This window comes from Entelurus aequoreus, linkage group LG16 (genome assembly GCF_033978785.1).
Source record: "Entelurus aequoreus isolate RoL-2023_Sb linkage group LG16, RoL_Eaeq_v1.1, whole genome shotgun sequence".
Lineage (NCBI taxonomy): Eukaryota > Metazoa > Chordata > Actinopteri > Syngnathiformes > Syngnathidae > Entelurus > Entelurus aequoreus.
Window position 1 is genome coordinate 38,459,523 of NC_084746.1, and position 17,890 is coordinate 38,477,412.

The 17,890-nt window shown below is 42.8% G+C and overlaps 1 protein-coding gene across 1 annotated transcript; it reads right to left on the reverse strand.

Annotated features, from left to right (window-relative positions):
• Positions 1 to 3,168: 3,168 nt before the first annotated feature.
• Positions 3,169 to 17,856, reverse strand: LOC133631211 (PDZ domain-containing protein 11-like). The gene is given in 6 exon segments (XM_062023371.1): positions 3,169 to 3,201; positions 8,255 to 8,353; positions 8,427 to 8,546; positions 8,548 to 8,579; positions 8,732 to 8,777; positions 17,818 to 17,856. Coding segments are annotated over 6 exon segments (369 nt in total).
• Between the last annotated feature and the right edge of the window lie 34 nt (positions 17,857 to 17,890).

Genomic DNA, 17,890 nt, shown 5'->3' on the forward strand with positions numbered 1-17,890 from the left:
CGAGTTTGCTCGCCAAGCAGGAATAACCCTCATTCCACTGGAGACTTTCCTGCCGGCACAAGCTCTGGATGGACATCCCCTCGGGCCCATCAAGCACCGCACCGAACCCCTGTCTCTGACCCTCTCAGGGAATCACACCGAGACCATCAGCCTCTGGGTGCTCGACGCTCCCGTCGCCCCGCTTGTCCTCGGGCGATCTTGGCTTCGACAGCATGACCCTCACATATCCTGGTCCACGGGCAAGGTCCTGGCATGGAGCACTGCCTGCCACACTAACTGCCTAAGGTCGGCAGTTCCCCCAGCCTGCAGGGCCAAGCCCACCTCACCTCCCACTGATCTCTCCTGTGTTCCCGCTGCTTATCATGACCTTTCAGCGGTATTTGACAAGGTACGTGCGCTGTCTCTTCCCCCGCATAGACCTTATGACTGCGCTATCGACCTGATTCCCAACGCCGTCCTTCCCTCCAGCAGACTTTACAATCTGTCTTTACCAGAGAAGAAGGCCATGAAGGACTACATCACTGAATCCCTTGCCTCAGGTATCATCACCCCCTCCAAGTCCCCGGTGGCAGCAGGCTTCTTCTTCGTGGGAAAGAAAGACGGTTCCTTGAGGCCTTGCATTGACTACAGACAATTAAACTGCATTACCATCAAGAATAAATATCCCCTACCTCTGCTGAGCTCCTCTTTTGAGCCCCTTGCTCCTGCCACTATTTTCACCAAGCTTGATCTCCGAAATGCCTATCACCTGGTGCGAATCAAAGAGGGTGATGAATGGAAGACGGCCTTCAACACCCATCTCGGACACTTCGAGTACAGGGTGATGCCATTCGGCCTTACTAATGCACCGGATGTTTTCCAGGCCCTCGTCAATGACGTTTTATGGGACATGTTGGACCATTTCATTGTCGTGTACCTTGATGACATTTTGATTTTTTCCCAGAACCTGCAGGAGCACCAACGACATGTCCGCCTGGTCCTCCAACGCCTGCTGGAGAACAGGTTGTTCGTCAAAGCAGAGAAGTGTGAGTTTCACGCACCTTCAGTGGGATTCTTGGGTTTTGTTGTTGAGAAGGGCCATATAAGAGTGGACCCTAAGAAGATTGAGGCGGTACTGGAGTGGCCCCAACCCACCACCCGTACGGAACTAAGACGGTTCCTGGGGTTTGCCGGATTTTGTCGACGTTTCATCAGGGATTTCAGCAAGGTAGCTGCACCTCTCCACACACTCACTTCTACCAGTATTCCTTTTCTGTGGACCAGGGAGGCCAGTGAGGCCTTTAGAAGATTGAAGAGGAGTTTTGTCTCTGCCCCGGTCCTCGTCCATCCTGACACGGACAACTCCTTCATCGTGGAGGTGGACGCGTCGGATTCTGGGATTGGAGCAGTGCTCTCCCAACGCTCCCGTAAGGACAATCTTGTACACCCTTGTGCATTCTTTTCTAGGCGCCTCTCTCCAGCTGAACGGAATTACGATGCCGGTAACAGAGAACTACTAGCTGATCATGAGGCCTTGGCAGAGTGGAGACACTGGTTGGAGGGAGCGATACACCAGTTTCAGGTCTTGACGGACCATCGCAACCTGCTCCACATTCGTTCCGCCAGGAGGCTTAACGACCGTCAGGCTCGCTGGGCCAATTTTTTTAGTCGTTTTGATTATACGCTCTCGTTTAGGCCAGGCTCCAGGAACACAAAGGCCGACGCCCTCTCCCGGCAGTTCTCGGAGGAGCCAACTTGTTCGGCTACGGCAGAACCCATCCTTCCTCCTGCCCGGATAGTGGGCATGGTCACTTGGGAGGTGGAAGAACAGATAAAGACCGCCCTGCGGTCTAATCCGGCACCAGGTGGCGGCCCGCCCAACAAGCTGTTTGTTCCCCGTGAGTTCCGATCTAAGGTGCTGGATTGGGGGCATTCCAGCATCTTTTCCTGCCATCCGGGGTTTCAACGCTCGCTATCCTTCATCCGACGACGGTTCTGGTGGCCGTCTATGGCATCAGACACCCGTGAGTTTATCGCCGCTTGTACAACATGCTCCCGCAGTAAAGCTTCCCACAGACCTCCAGCGGGCCTCCTGTGCCCACTACCTGTCCCCGGCCGTCCCTGGTCCCAAATTGCATTAGACTTTGTGACGGGATTCCCAGTGTCCACTATCCTTACCATTGTCGATCGATTCTCGAAGGCTGCACATTTTGTTCCCCTCCCCAAGCTTCCCTCCTCCTCCGAGACTGCTGACCTCCTTGCTCTGCACATTGTAAAACAACACGGTATCCCGGTGGATATAGTTTCAGATCGTGGTCCCCAGTTCACTTCCCGGGTGTGGCAGTCGTTTTGCAAGGGGGTTGGGGCTAGGGTCAGTCTCACCTCTGGGTATCATCCCCAGAGCAACGGTCAAGCGGAGAGGGCAAACCAATGCGTGGAGACCATGTTGCGTTGTGTTGCCGCTCGCCAGCCTGCCTCCTGGAGCAAGTACTTGCCATGGGTCGAGTACGCTTAACTCCATGAAGAGCTCGGCCACCGGCATATCTCCCTTTGAATGTTCCCTAGGATATCAGCCTCCTATGTTTTCCCAACAGGAGGTCAAAGCAGCAGTTCCGTCCACTCGAGCCCACATCAAACGCTGCCATAAAATTTGGAGGACCGCCCGGGATGCACTCTTGAAAGCCTCCGAAAGGATGTGCCAACAGGCGCCGCATCCTGGCACCATCATACCAACCTGGACAACAGGTGATGTTACGCGCCAAGGACCTCCATCTCCAGGTACCCTCCCGGAAATTGGCACCTCGATATGTCGGGCCTTTTTCTGTGGAGGCCATTATCAATCCTGCCTCCATTAGACTGTCTCTCCCGCCTTCTCTTAAGCGGCATCCTGTGTTCCATGTGTCACAGATCAAACCTGTAGCAGAGAGCTCTTTTTCGCCCCTACCCCTCCCCCTCCTAGGATCCTCGAGAGTGGTGACCCAGTATGGTCAGTCAAGGAGATCCTCAGGGTTCGTCGGCAAGGTAGGGGACTAGTGTACCTAGTAGACTGGGAGGGCTATGGACCAGAGGACCGATCATGGGTACCGGCCTCCTATCTTGCGGATCCCTCTCTGTTGGAGGATTTCTACCGGGCTCACCCTGAGGCTCCCCGTAGTTCGTCAGGAGCCTTGCATAAGGAGGGGGGCACTGTCACGGGGCGTGCACAATCAGCTGCTCCTTCGTCTGCACGCGCCGCAGGACACGCCCATACACACTCTGCTTCTGCTGCCACGCGCCAGCACAGCTGTGCGCAATCATCAATCGACACACCTGCTGCTGATGACATCACTCCCCATAAAAGCCAGCGTGTCCAGAGAACCAACGCTGGAACGTAGTCTCTGCTTGCAGTAAGCTTTCGTCTCTGGCTCCTCACCTTTTGTTTGCTCGCTCCTTGTGACCTTCGACCCTTGTGCTCATTTGTCTCTTGTTTTCCCCAGTATTCCCTCCGTTGCCTTGGAAGTGAGCAGTGCGCCTCACTTCTCTGGACCCCTTCTGGATTCTGATTTGCCTCCCTCGATCCTCGACCCCCACTTTGGACTTGGACCTCTGGACGCCCCTCTCAGCCCCACGGACCCCCGCTTGTTTCACAGACTCTCCTACCTGCCTCGCCCTACTGAACTGGTCACCTTCTCACTCAACACGCACTTACAACAACCACTGGTAAATATTCATTGTAACGCTTCACATAGTCCTGCAAACATACACAGTAGCATACACACTCCACCACATCATCAAGCTCAAAATAAACGGTTGAGCTTATTCTTGTTGCTGTGTCGTCTCCTTCCCCGCCGAACATAACACATTGCAACACATGCCAATACGGCCGGGTTAACTTATAAAGCGCAATTTAAAATTTCCCGCTAAACTTCCGGTTGGAAACGTCTATGTATGATGCGTATGCGCGTGGCGTCACGACGGCAACGGAAGTATTCTTACCCAATGTGTCACCATACAAACTGCTCTGTTTTCATCTAACAATTCCACAGTATTATGGACATCTGTGTTGGTGAATCTTTTGCAATTTGTTTAATGAACAATGGAGATTGCAAAGAAGAAAGTTGTAGGTGGGATCGGTGTATTAGCGGCTGGCTGTAGCAACACAACAAGGAGGACTTACTTGGATAGCAGACGCCTAGCCGATGCTAGCCGCCAACCGCATCTGTGATCGGGTGAAGTCCTTCGTCGCGCCGTCGAGCGCTGGAACGCAGGTGAGCACGAGTGTTGATGAGCAGATGAGTGTTGGCTGGCGTAGGTGGAGCGCTAATGTTTTTATCATAGCTCTGTGAGGTCCGGTTGCTAAGTTGCTAAGTTAGCTTCAGCATCGTTAGCAACAGCATTGTTAAGCTTTGCCAGGCTGAGAATTATTAACCGTGTAGTTACATGTCCATGGTTTAATAGTATTGTTGATCTTCTGTCTATCCTTCCAGTCAGGGATTTATTTATTTTGTTTCTATCTGCATTTGAGCCAGATGCTATCACGTTAGCTCAGTAGCTAAAGAGCTTCGCTGATGTATTGTCGTGGAGATAAAAGTCACTGTGAACGTCCATTTCGCGTTCTCGACTCTCATTTTCAAGTGGATATAGTATCCGAGGTGGTTTAAAATACAAATCCGTGATCCACAATAGAAAAAGGAGAGAGTGTGGAATCCAATGAGACATTGTACCTAAATTACGGTCAGAGCGAAAAAAGATACACCCTGCACTGCCTCTCTAGTTCTTCACTCTAACGTTCCTCATCCACGAATCTTTCATCCTCGCTCAAATTAATGGGGTAATCGTCGCTTTCTCTGTCCGAATCTCTCTCGCTCCATTGTAAACAACGGCGAATTGTGAGGAATCCTACCTCCTGTGACGTCACGCTACATCCGGTATAGGCAAGGCTTTTTTTTTATCAGCGACCAAAAGTTGTGAACTTTATCGTCGTTCTATACTAAATCCTTTCAGCAAAAATATGGCAATATCGCGAAATGATCAAGTATGACACATAGAATGGATCTGTTATCCCCGTTTAAATAAAAAAAGGTCTTTTCAGTAGGCCTTTAAACCTCTCCTGTAGACACCCAGGCAGCATGTGGTTATGAGCTTTGTACGTCACAATAGCAGTGTTGAGGTCAACAAGATCGTGCAGTTTTAATGTTTTTAATTTAATAAACAGAGCATTGGTATGGTCATGATAATCCGCATAATTTACAATTCTAATCGCTTTCTTTTGAAGTAAGAATATAGAGTTGATGTTTGTTTTCTAATTGTTACCCCAGATTTCAACACAATAATTAAGATAAGGGAGTACGAAATAATTATATAACATGTTCAGAGCCTTTTGATTTACGGAGTTTTTAATTTTATGTAACATAGCAATATTTTTTGCCATCTTTGTCTTAAGTATATTTATGTGCAGTTTCCAATTTAATTTATCATCTATATAGATTCCCAAAAATGTTGTTGAATACACCCTTTCTATCTCCATATCATCAATTCTTACATGACACTATGTTATTTTTCCTATTTCTAAAAATTATATATTTTGTTTTATTTAGGTTGATTGACAGGTTATTGGCATCAAACCATTGCTTTAGCATGTGGAGTTCACTCTCTACAGTCTCTAAGAGTTGGCCAAGGTCTTGCCCAGAATAGTACAGACTTGTATCGTCAGCAAAGAGAATACAGTTGAGTTTTTTAAAGGCCTACTGAAATGATTTTTTTTTATTTAAACGGGGATAGCAGATCCATTCTATGTGTCATACTTGATCATTTCGCGATATTGCCATATTTTTGCTGAAAGGATTTAGTAGAGAACAACGACGATAAAGGTCGCAACTTTTGGTCGCTGATAAAAAAAAACTTTGCCTATACCAAAAGTAGCGTGACGTCACCGGAGGAAGGACTCCTCACATTTTCCCATTGTTTACAATGCAGCGAGAGAGGATTCCACACTTTCTCCTTTTTCTATTGTGGATCACGGATTTGTATTTTAAACCACCTCGGATACTATATCCTCTTGAAAATGAGAGTCGAGAACGCGAAATGGACATTCACAGTGACTTTTATCTCCACGACAATACATCGGCGAAGCTCTTTAGCTACTGAGCTAACGTGATAGCATCGGGCTCAAATGCAGATAGAAACAAAATAAATAAATCCCTGACTGGAAGGATGGACAGAAGATCAACAATACTATTAAACCATGGACATGTAAATACACGGTTAATAATTTCCAGCTTGGCGAAGCTTAACAATGCTGTTGCTAACGACACCATTGAAGCTAACTTAGTAACGGGACCTCACAGAGCTATGATAAAAACATTAGCGCTCCACCTACACCAGCCAGCCCTCATCTGCTCATCAACACCCGTGCTCACCTGCGTTCCAGCGATCGACTGAAGGACGAAGGACTTCACCCGATCATCCGTGCGGTCGGCGGCTAGCGCGTCTATTATCCAAGTCAAAGTCCTCCTGGTTGTGTTGCTACAGCCAGCCGCTAATACACCGATCCCACCTACAACTTTTTCTTTGCAGTCTTCATTGTTCATTAAACAAATTGCAAAAGATTCACCAACACAGATGTCCAGAATACTGTGGAATTTTGAGATGAAAACAGAGCTTTTTTGTATTGGATTCAATGGGGTACCGATACTTCCGTTTCAACGATTGACGTCACGCACATACGTCATCATACATAGACGTTTTCAAACGGAAGTTTAGCGGGAAATTTAAAATTGCACTTTATAAGTTAACCCGCCCGTATTGGCATGTGTTGCAATGTTAAGATTTCATCATTGATATATAAACTATCAGACTGCGTGGTCGGTAGTAGTGGGTTTCAGTAGGCCTTTAAAGATTTTGCAGATATCATTAATATACAATAAAAACAATGTTGGTCCCAGTACAGAACTTTGGGGTACTCCATGTGTTATAATCTTTTTATCTGAATCTACATTGTTCATATGCACAAACTGTTCTCTGCCACCAAGATAACTTTTCAACCAATCATGAGCAAGACCTCTAAAACCATACCTCTGCATTTTGTTTAAAAGTAATGTGTGATCGATGGTGTCAAAGGCCTTGCTCAGGTCAATAAAAACGCCAACAACAAACTCCCTCTTATCAATTGCAGTGGTTACCTCCTCAACTAGTTCCATCACTGCCATGGAAGAGGACCTGTTTGGTTGAAAACCGTTTTGGTGTTCACTTAGCAAGTGATGCTTATCAATAAAACTGTCTAATCTTGACACAAATAATTTTTCAAGGACTTTTGAAAATTGTGAGAGTAGAGAAATAGGCCTATAGTTGGTGAACTGATGCTTATCTCCACTTTTGAAGATGGGAATAACTTTTGCCGTTTTAATTTTCTTTGGGAAAACACCTTTTATAAAATAAATATTACATATATAAGTGAAGGGAACAGCTATAAAATCCACAATTCCTTTGATCAGAGAAAAGTCCAAGTCACAGCAGTCTGTTGACTTCTTGTTTTTCTGAGAATTTACAATTTTTGTGATTTCATTTTCATGAGCGGGGGAAATAAAAAACGATTCTAAGTTGCTTTCAATGGTTTGTTAATTAAATTTGACACTGTTTTCAGGTTGTCCAACATTCACAAAGAAGGTGTTAAAAGCATCCATTATTTCCTTAGGGTCATTTATAGTTTGATTATTTTCTATGAAATAGCTTGGATGTTCCTTATTTGTCATGTTTTTTTTAATGATACTATTTAAAACTTTCTTCGTACCCTGGATGCTATTTTTATGTTGTTCTAATAGGTTACAGTAATATGTTCTTTTGCTGTGCTTTATTATTTGTGTTAACTTATTTTTGTACGTTTTATATTTTTGTTCAGTTTCTTTGGTTCTGTGCTTTAAATGTCTTCTGTAAAGATAATTTTTCTTTTTGCAGGACTTCAATAGTCCCTTTGTGATCCACGGTTTGTCCTTAACAGTGCTGTCCTTAATGACATGTTTTTTAATTGGACAGTGCTTATCATACAGTGTTATGAAAATGTTAAGAAAATGTTCATATGCCTCATCCGGGTCTGTGGAGGTATAAACCTCCCCCCAGTCTTACGCACTGAAAAAAAACCTCTACAAGACACCAGGTTGAAAAAAAAAAAACACAACAAAAAATAAGATTGTGCAGTGAACATTGTGCAAAAGAGTTGAGATAGACCTCACTGCCAAAATATTTACAACACACCAGGTGGAAATAAAAAAAAACACTCTAAAATTGACAAAACAAATACTCTGGAATGTTCTATGTCTTGGAAATGGACATCCTTGACTGAAAGAACCTGGTCTACTTCCTGTCGTCCGGCATGGTGGGCGTCAGAGTCTGGAACCACCTGATGGCACACAATCATGGTGAATAGAAAAAGTGTTGTGTGTACATCATTCAACACAGGCTGGGAAGCAGACCTTGTAGATAAAGACTCCCGACTGCGATGGCTTCCCGCCGCGGCTGTTGAAGCCATGCTGTGTTCCTGGAGGTTTGTTCAAGACGATGGTGCGCGGAAGGAACTGGGTGAGGTCCTTGTTACAGTGTTGGTATATTGGGGTGGTGAATCCGCTAAAATTCATGCAGATAACATTATCCAATTATACCGATATACCTAGATCAATCTTAAATCCCTAACCCAAAGAAGAAGTGTTATATTAGCCATTCTAGTATTTTTCAATAGGAAAATGATTAAATAAATACAGTGATTATAATGTCTTGCCTCTTGAGGGGGGAATCCATGCTGGTGGGTTCTCAAAAGAAGAACACCACTGGAAGATATGTGACGGGCACTAGGACCATGTTCTCAATCAGCGAGTACGGCCGTGGTTTCAGACTCTTCTTGGGCGCAATTGACTCATGTCAGACCTGGGCAAATTAAGGCCCGGGGGCCACATGCCAGCTTTGCAATCTGGCCCGCCGGACATTCCCAAATATGTGTTTTAGATCTTTAAGATGGAAAGTGTAGCTGCCATTATGATGTGCAGTGATGTTTTCTAATGACCATAAGTCTTGAACTATACAAAGTATTCCAATGGTTGGAATCTGTGCTTTTGCGTGATATACTAGTTTCTATGGTAATCTCATTAGTTACTACGGTCATCTAATTAGTCACTATGGTAATCTAATTAGTTACTACGGTCATCTAAGTCACAGCAGCTCAGATGAGGTACCAAGCACTGTGGGTGGGGAGCGTTTCCACAGAGTGTTTCCAGAGCCTGAAATGTGGGTGTCAGGGACAGACGCTGAAGGAGATTTTTACAACAAAGTTCTAAAGCTTAGTGATATATCAGATGTATCAGATTGTAGGTGGGTTTTTTTTTTACCCTTCACGTTCATATTTTGCTGTGTTTGTTGCATTTTTGTTGCGTTTCGCTTGATTGTAAAATATGTGGATGGAGAGGGGGTGTGACGTTCATATGTAGTTAATATTCAGTGTTTTATCCCTCATAGTTAATATTGTAAATCCCACATTCTTAATTTTCATGTACATTCTGGGTGTCTCATTCAGTAAAAAAAAATGTAAAATTCCATTCCCTTTTTTAAGGCACTCTGTCATACCGTTTTTAGCTTTTAATCAGACATTATTGTGAGGTTTTGTATTAGTGTTCCTAAAAATAGATATATTTTTTCTCTACATTTGGCCCCCCGAGGCAAAATAATTGCCCAGGCCTGACTTATATGATGATTCTTATGTTGGCAGTCTCGGAATAAACACCGCGAAAGAAACCACAACAGTTTTTTCCTGCACTCGCCACAGGCCAAATATTATCTGTTTAATGTTAAAGTGCGTTGGCATGTTTTTGTTCAAGAAAAGATTGCATTTTTACTGTGCAAGGCATGCGGGTGAAATTGAATTCTCAATGCATATATTGCAATGTGCCCGTGTTGTAATTAAACGTGAACATCCAAGGCAGTGTAGACCTTCCAAAATTGGTGGTACATTTTAAGAATAGAAAAGCGTGACTTTGCAAGCATTGTTCTTTATGGGATGTAAAACAGTACTGGGGGATCATTTACAGTCGGAGCTTTTGAGAACAATCCATGCATTCAAATGGCCTTTTACTGTTTGTTGTGGATTAAAATGAACCTACTCTACAATGAGAGGGAGGAAAAAAAACACTCATCTTGACCTTGGCGCCATGTCTGTCTTAGGAAAAGATAGTGACAGTCTGTAGATTCTATCTATAGACACTGATGACAACTTTATCTTACAGTAATAGTCCGCCAACAATCACTCTGAGAAAGTAATCAATAAAGAAAAAAAACATACTTTTTTCTACGGCCACTTTCCGGAAGGTTGCATTATAACTGAAATATCTGGGGCAGAGTAGACCTTTTTTCGCTGATAGAAAGTTTTTCAAACAGAACATCTCCTGTTTTCATTTCAGAAACTTAAACCAGATGTCCAGTAAGGTGTAGAAAGAAAAAAAAAAACACATCACGACCTTGCCTCTGAGTGTGTTTTTTAAAGAACCAATAAGGACAATGGCAACCTTTGGACACCCTGATATTTATGCACATAATCATAAAGCGAAGTCACCGCAGCGACCTGTCAAAATCAGGAAGCAATCTGCATGAGTGATTAGTTATGCCTGGCTGAGTTTGCTTAACATTCTCCATCTGCACGCACCTCAAGGTAGGGAATAAACAGCATTTGGAATAAGGCCGGGTAATGACAAGGTTAAGCTGATGCAGATGCAGTAAAAACACATTTAGCATGGACGCAGGCCACTAGGTCTGCTAACCAGAAGTTGTATTTATTTATAAAAAAAAATTCAAATGTTATCAAAAATGGTGGTAAAACAAAGGCACTGTATTGCAAGTGCTGGGGAAAGCATTTACAAAAAGTAATTAGTTATAGTGTTTTTATCAAAAGAGAAATGTAATTAGTAACACAATTAATCCACCAGGACGTTATGTAATATTTAGGGTTTGTGTATTAGTCAGTTAGTTAGCAACACAACTTAAACAGAGTGTAGGCGGATTTGTATGATGCATTCAGGAAATTGGGGACATGCACAAACGAGACTAAATACAACTGAATATATAATACAATTAAATAAGATCAAACACAAAGTGTTGGACACACTTCTGGCCGTAGACACATGGAATAAACTCATTAACGAGACAAGCAGTATTGCAAAACCCAAAAGCAGTGAATTTGGCACGTTGTGTAAATGTTAAATAAAAAAAGAATGCAATGATTTGCAAATCCTTTTCAACTTATATTCAATTGAATAGACTGCAAAGACAAAATATTTAATTTTCAAACTGACAAACTTCTTCTTTTTTTTTAAATAATCATGAATTTAAAATTTAATGGCAGCAACACATTGCAAAAAAGTTGCCAAAGGGGCATTTTTTACCACTGTGTTACATGGCCTTTCCTTTTAACAACACTCAGTAAACGTTTGGGAACTGAGGAGACACATTTTTTAAGCTTCTCAAGTGGAATTATTTCCCATTCTTGCTTGATGTACAGCTTAAGTTGTTCAACAGTCTGGGGTCCCTGATACCGAAGTACATGTCAAACTACTTCCTTAACGTAAATGACCGCCATAACCACAACACCAGGGGGTGCTCCACTAACCACGTTAAACCCAGATTCCGAACTAACAAAGGTCTTAACTCATTCTCTTTCTATGCCACATCAATGTGGAATGCGCTCCCAACAGGTATAAAAGAAAGGGCATCTCTATCCTCCTTCAAAACCGCAATAAAAGTTCACCTCCAGGCAGCTACAACCCTAAACTAACACCCTCCCCGGATTGCTAATAATCAAATGTAAATAATCAAATGCAGATACTTTTTCTTTTGCCTTCTGATCTCTCTCTCTCTCTCTCTCTCTCTCTCTCTCTCTCTCTCTCTCTCTCTCTCTCTCTCTCTATGTCCACTACTTGATGTCCATATCCCCCCCCACCCTCCACACCCCTGATTGTAAATAATGTAAATAATTAAATGTGATTATCTTGTGTGATGACTGTATTATGATGATAGTATATATGATAGTATATATCTGTATCACGAATCAATTTAAGTGTACCCCGACTTAAACAAGTTGAAAAACGTATTTGGGTGTTACCATTTAGTGGTCAATTGTACGGAATATGTACTTCACTGTGCAACCCACTAATAAAAGTCTCAATCAATCAATCAAAAGTCTCCGTTGTCGTATCTTAGGCTTCATAATGAGCCACACATTTTCAATGGGAGACAGGTCTGGACTACAGGCAGGCCAGTCTAGTATCTGCACTCTTTTACTACGAAGCCACGCTGTTGTAACACGTGCAGAATGTGGCTTGGCATTGTCTTGTTGAAATGAGCAGGGGCGTCCATGATAACGTTGCTTTGATGGCAACATATGTTGCTCCAAAACCTGTATGTACCTTTCAGCATTAATGGTGCCTTCACAGATGTGTAAGTTACCCATGCCTTGGGCACTAATACACCCCCATACTATCACAGATGCTGGCTTTTGAACTTTGCGCCTATAACAGTCAGGATGGTTCTTAACCTCTTTGTTCCGGAGGACACGAGGTACACAGTTTCTAAAAAACAATTTGAAATGTGGACTCGTCAGACTGCAGAGCACTTTTCCACTTTGCATCAGTCCATCGAAGATGAGCTCGGGCCCAGCGAGGCCAGCAGCGTTTCTGGGTGTTGTTGATAAATGGCTTTCACTTTGCATAGTAGAGTTTTAACTTGCACTTACAGATGTAGCGACAAACTGTAGTTACTGACAGTGGTTTTCTGAAGTGTTCCAGAGCCCATGTGGTGATATCCTTTACACACTGATGTCGCTTTTTGATGCAGTACCGCCTGAGGGATAGAAGTTCCGTAATATCATCGCTTACGTACAGTGATTTCTCCAGATTCTCTGAACCTTTTGATAATATTACGGACTGTAGATGGTAAAATCCCTAAATTCCTTGCAATAACTGGTTGAGAAATGTTGTTCTAAAACTGTTGGACAATTTGCTCACACATTTGTTAACAAAGTGGTGACCCTTGCCCCATCCTTGTTTGTGAATGACTGAGCATTTCATGGAATCTGGTTTTATACCCAATCATGGCACCCACCTGTTCCCAATGAGCCCGTTCACCTGTGGGATGTTCCAAACAAGTGTTTGATGAGCAATCCTCAACTTTATTAGTCTTTTTTGCTACTTGTGCCAGCTTTTTTGAAACATGTTGCAGGCATCAAATTCCAAATGAGCTAATGTTTGCAAAAAATAAAATTTTCCAGTTCGAACGTTAAGTATCTTGTCTTTGCAATCTATTCAATTGAATATACGTTGAAAATGATTTGCAAATCATTGTATTCTGTTTTTAATAACCATTTACACAATGTGACAACTTCACTGCTTTTGGGGTTTGTAGATGGATTGATGGATGGAATCTATGTTGTAGTTCAGCAGTTTAAGGAGAAATGCTGGATGAAGGGCAGAATAACAGGAATGTCCAGGGTGCTTGATGATATAACCAAATGGCAGCCCATAGAAATAAAATACAGTGGCTCTAAGGTTGAACCCTGTGGTACACCACAGACATGTCCAGAGGCACAGATAGGGACAAATAGAGAACAGAACCTCCTGATTTGTGTTTTGTTTTCTACCACTCCCAATTTGGAAGTAGACCACCCTGTGGTTATTAAGTTAAGTTAAAGTACCCATGATTGTCACACACACACTAGGTGTGGCAAAATTATTCTCTGCATTTGACCCATCACCCTTGATCACCCCCTGGGAGGTGAGGGGAGCAGTGAGCAGCAGCAGCGGCCGCGCCCGGGAATAATTTGTGGTGATTTAACCCCCAATTCCAACTCTTGATGCTGAGTGTCAAGCAGGGAGGTAATGGGTCCCATTTTTATACTCTTTGGTATGACTCGGCCGGGGTTTGAACTCACGACCTACCAAATCTCAGGGCGGACACTCTAACCGTTCAAAGACCTTTTAGCTGGCTTGTTGGGAAGGAGCCCCACTCACATTGCAAATAGTAGTCTGGTGGATAATTAAACAAGGTGTTAGTATTCCCCTTCTATGTAATGTATGTTTTAATGCAAGTTTAATGAAGACTTCATCTGGACTTAGACTTAGACAAACTTTAATTATCCACAAGGGAAATTGTTCCACACAGTAGCTCAGTTACAAATGACTTAGATGTTTTCACTTCCCTTTTATAAATTGATCTATTCTTATTGTTTTCCAAGCTGTATATTGCTCTGTAGCTTCTTATTGTTTGTTTTTTCATCTTAAAACTTAAGTGCAAAATTTTACAGCCAGCCCTTGTGTTTTATGAGAATATGGCCAAATATCCCTAAACTATATATATTTGTACTTTTATTGTTTGATTATATAATCCTTTTTTCTTATACTTTATAATTAGCTTCATGTTACGTATTTATGAGTTATAACTCACATTTCCATGCTGTTGCTGCAAGCCAGTTTCGGGTGCTGCTTTCTATTCCCCTAACATAGGGCTAACATCTACTTGGCTGTCACCTCACCGTTCTTTTTTATGGGAAATGACACGCGCTCTGACCACATACTGTGCAAACTTGCTATGAAAGACAGTTGTCTGAAAACCCTTTTGCAGCTTAATATGATTTGCTTTATACTGAAACAGGCTTTGGTAGCGCACGGAACATTAAATTAGGACCAAGGTGACCAGGGTGTGGGTTTCTAAGACCCCCGACTGTGAGGAAACGTATGCTTCTAGCTTTGGTGTGTCAGGTCTTCCACTGGTCTTTCACTCTAATTTCTGCAATGTAGGAATTAGGGTTGTCCCGATACCAGTATTTTGGTACCGGTACCAAAATGTATTTTGATACTTTTCTAAATAAAGGGCACCACAAAAAATGGCATTATTGTCACTTTAACAAAAGGTTCATTAAACATGTTTATTATTGCAATTTATTGCTTAAATAAAATAGTGAACATACTACACAACTTGTCTTTTAGTAGTATGTAAACAAACAAAGACTCCTAATTAGTCTGCTGACGTATGCAGTAACATATTGTGTCATTTACCATTATAATAATTATATTATTTTGTCAACATTATGAGGGACAAACTGTAGAAATTGATTATTAATCAACTTGTTCATTTACTGTTAATATCTGCTTATTTTCTGTTAAAATGTAATAATCACTTATTATTCTCTTGTTTGATACTTTACATTAGTTTTGGATGATACCACAAATTTAGGTATCGATTCGATACCAAGTAGTACCAGGATCATACATTGGTCATATTCAAAGTCCTCATGTGTCTAGGGACATATTTACTGAGTTTATAAACATAATATAAATAAATCAAAAACAAAAAAAGATTTTGTGACGATAAAAAACATCGATGTCTGCATAGTAGTATCGACTAGATACACTATTGTACATGGTATCATTACAGTGGATGTCAGGTGTAGATCCACCCATGGCATTTGTTTACATTGTAACACCGGTGAGCTATTGTATCCTCCTACGGTTTGTAGTGTTTAGCTATCCCTCGTTCTGCAGTGATAACGATACTTGTAAGAAACTTACTTTGTCGTTGTGGAGGCCAGGATTAGTCATTTAGAAGTAGCTAAAACACTGCCGCTAGCTAGCTAGCCATGTCTTAAAGCACCTCTTCCTGAGGGTGTTTCAGTGTTATAACTTCACCTTTATCTTTAGTTTTTAGGCCAAAATGCGTCCGTTCTCCCTTTTCTGTCTATACACTGTGTCTGCTTTTAAGTACTCCATGTGTGTGCGCTGCTCGTAAAACCAGCAATGTCATGCCCGTTAAAAAAAGGGGGCAGCGGGGACTGGTATTTTTTAGAGGCGGTATATATATATATATATATATATGATTCATTAGTATTGCGGTACTACACTGGTACCCTAGTAGGAATACAGTTTTTATATTCCATATTAGTTAGTCAACACAAAAATGTAGGGTAAATCCTGTCTTGGATGATGATAGACATGAATGTGGTACTAAGTCCACTACCACTGATGATGTAATGTATTTGATGTGGTACCAATGGACTCTTGCTGGTATCCCAGTGGCACGTAGCCGCATATTCCGATTAAACAAATTAGGTTAAAACTAAAACGCAAGTGTTTCCTCCTGCTGAGTTGACAGAACTTGACTTACAACAGCAGGGAAGTCAATAATTAAACATTAGCATGGCAAAAAAAAAAAAAAGGGAAAAAAACCCTTCTGAGTTCCCAGCTTGCATCTCAGCTTTGTTTGATCTTCAAGGCGTCCTGGCATCTTCTCCCTTTAATGTGGGGTTCAGCCTGGATTCTCAGGACTCAATCCCACCATCTTAAGTTTTTTTTTCCTTTTTTTTTAATTTTCCCAGCACACGCGGGTCACGCCTGGCAGGAGGCTGAGAGCGCCGGCCCCTCTGAAGGTGCCCCCGCACTGAACGTATTTCTCCTGCTGTGCCGGGACACCTCTGGGCTTAGCTGCCCAACACACCTACGTAGGGAAGGCATGTGTTGGCCTGTTAATGTGCTTGAATGCATCCGAAGAAGAAGAAGATGGCAAAAAAGGGATGATTAGCACTTAATACTTGGGTGGGGGTCTGAGTGCCTTAGAAGTATTGCATTTGTATTTGTAGTCACTTAAAGGCCTACTGAAACCCTCTACTACCGACCACGCAGTCTGATAGTTTATATATCAATGATGAAATCTTAACATTGCAACACATGCCAATATGGCCGGGTTAGATTAGTAAAGTGCGATTTAAAATTTCCCGCAAAATATTCTGCTGAAAACGTCTCGGTATGATGACGTTTGCGCGTGACGTCACGGATTGTAGCGGACATTTTGGGACACCATTGTGGCCAGCTATTAAATCGTCTGTTTTTATCGCAAAATTCCACAGTATTCTGGACATCTGTGTTGGTGAATCTTTTGCAATTTGTTTAATGAACAATGAAGACAGCAAAGATAGGTGGGAAGCGGTGTATTAGCGGCCGGCTGCAGCAACACAACCAGGAGGACTTTGAGTTGGATAGCAGACGCGCTACCGTGAGTACGCAGCTTTGGTTTCCAAACATTTGATCGCTTGCCCGTAGGTGCGTCCCGCTATGTGCATGTCGCGTACGTAACTTTGGGGAAATATATGTGCTGTATGAACTTTGCGGAGGTGAACGGTACTTTGGGCTGTGGGATTGAGTGTGTTGTGCGGGTGTTTGATTTGTATTGGTGGGTTATATGGACGGGAGGGGAGAGGTGTTTGTTATGCGGATTAATTTGTGGCATATTAAATGTAAGCCTGGTTGTGTTGTGGCTAATAGAGTATATATATATGTCTTGTGTTTATTTACAGTTTTAGTCATTCCCAGCTGAATATCAGGTCCCACCCGCCTCTCACAGCATCTTCCATATCTGAATCGCTTCCACTGCCCTCTAATCCTTCACTCTCACTTTCCTCATCCACAAATCTTTCATCCTCGCTCAAATTAATGAGGTAATCGTCGCTTTCTCGGTCCGAATCGCTCTCGCTGCTGGTGGCCATGATTGTAAACAATGTGCAGATGTGACGCGCTCCACAACCTGTGACGTCACGCTACTTCCGGTACAGGCAAGGCTTTTTTTATCAGCGACCAAAAGTTGCGAACTTTATCGTCGATGTTCTCTACTAAATCCTTTCAGCAAAAATATGGCAATATCGCGAAATGATCAAGTATGACACATAGAATGGACCTGCTATCCCCGTTTAAATAAGAAAATCTCATTTCAGTAGGCCTTCAAGCACAAATGTCGCCTCAAGGTCACCACCAGCGTGCTTATGAAGTATTAGAACATGTTAATCACCTCCACCAGGAACAAACCACACGAGGTGTTGGGATGCATGTTTCTGGGTGGTCGGTTGCATAAGTTATAAACA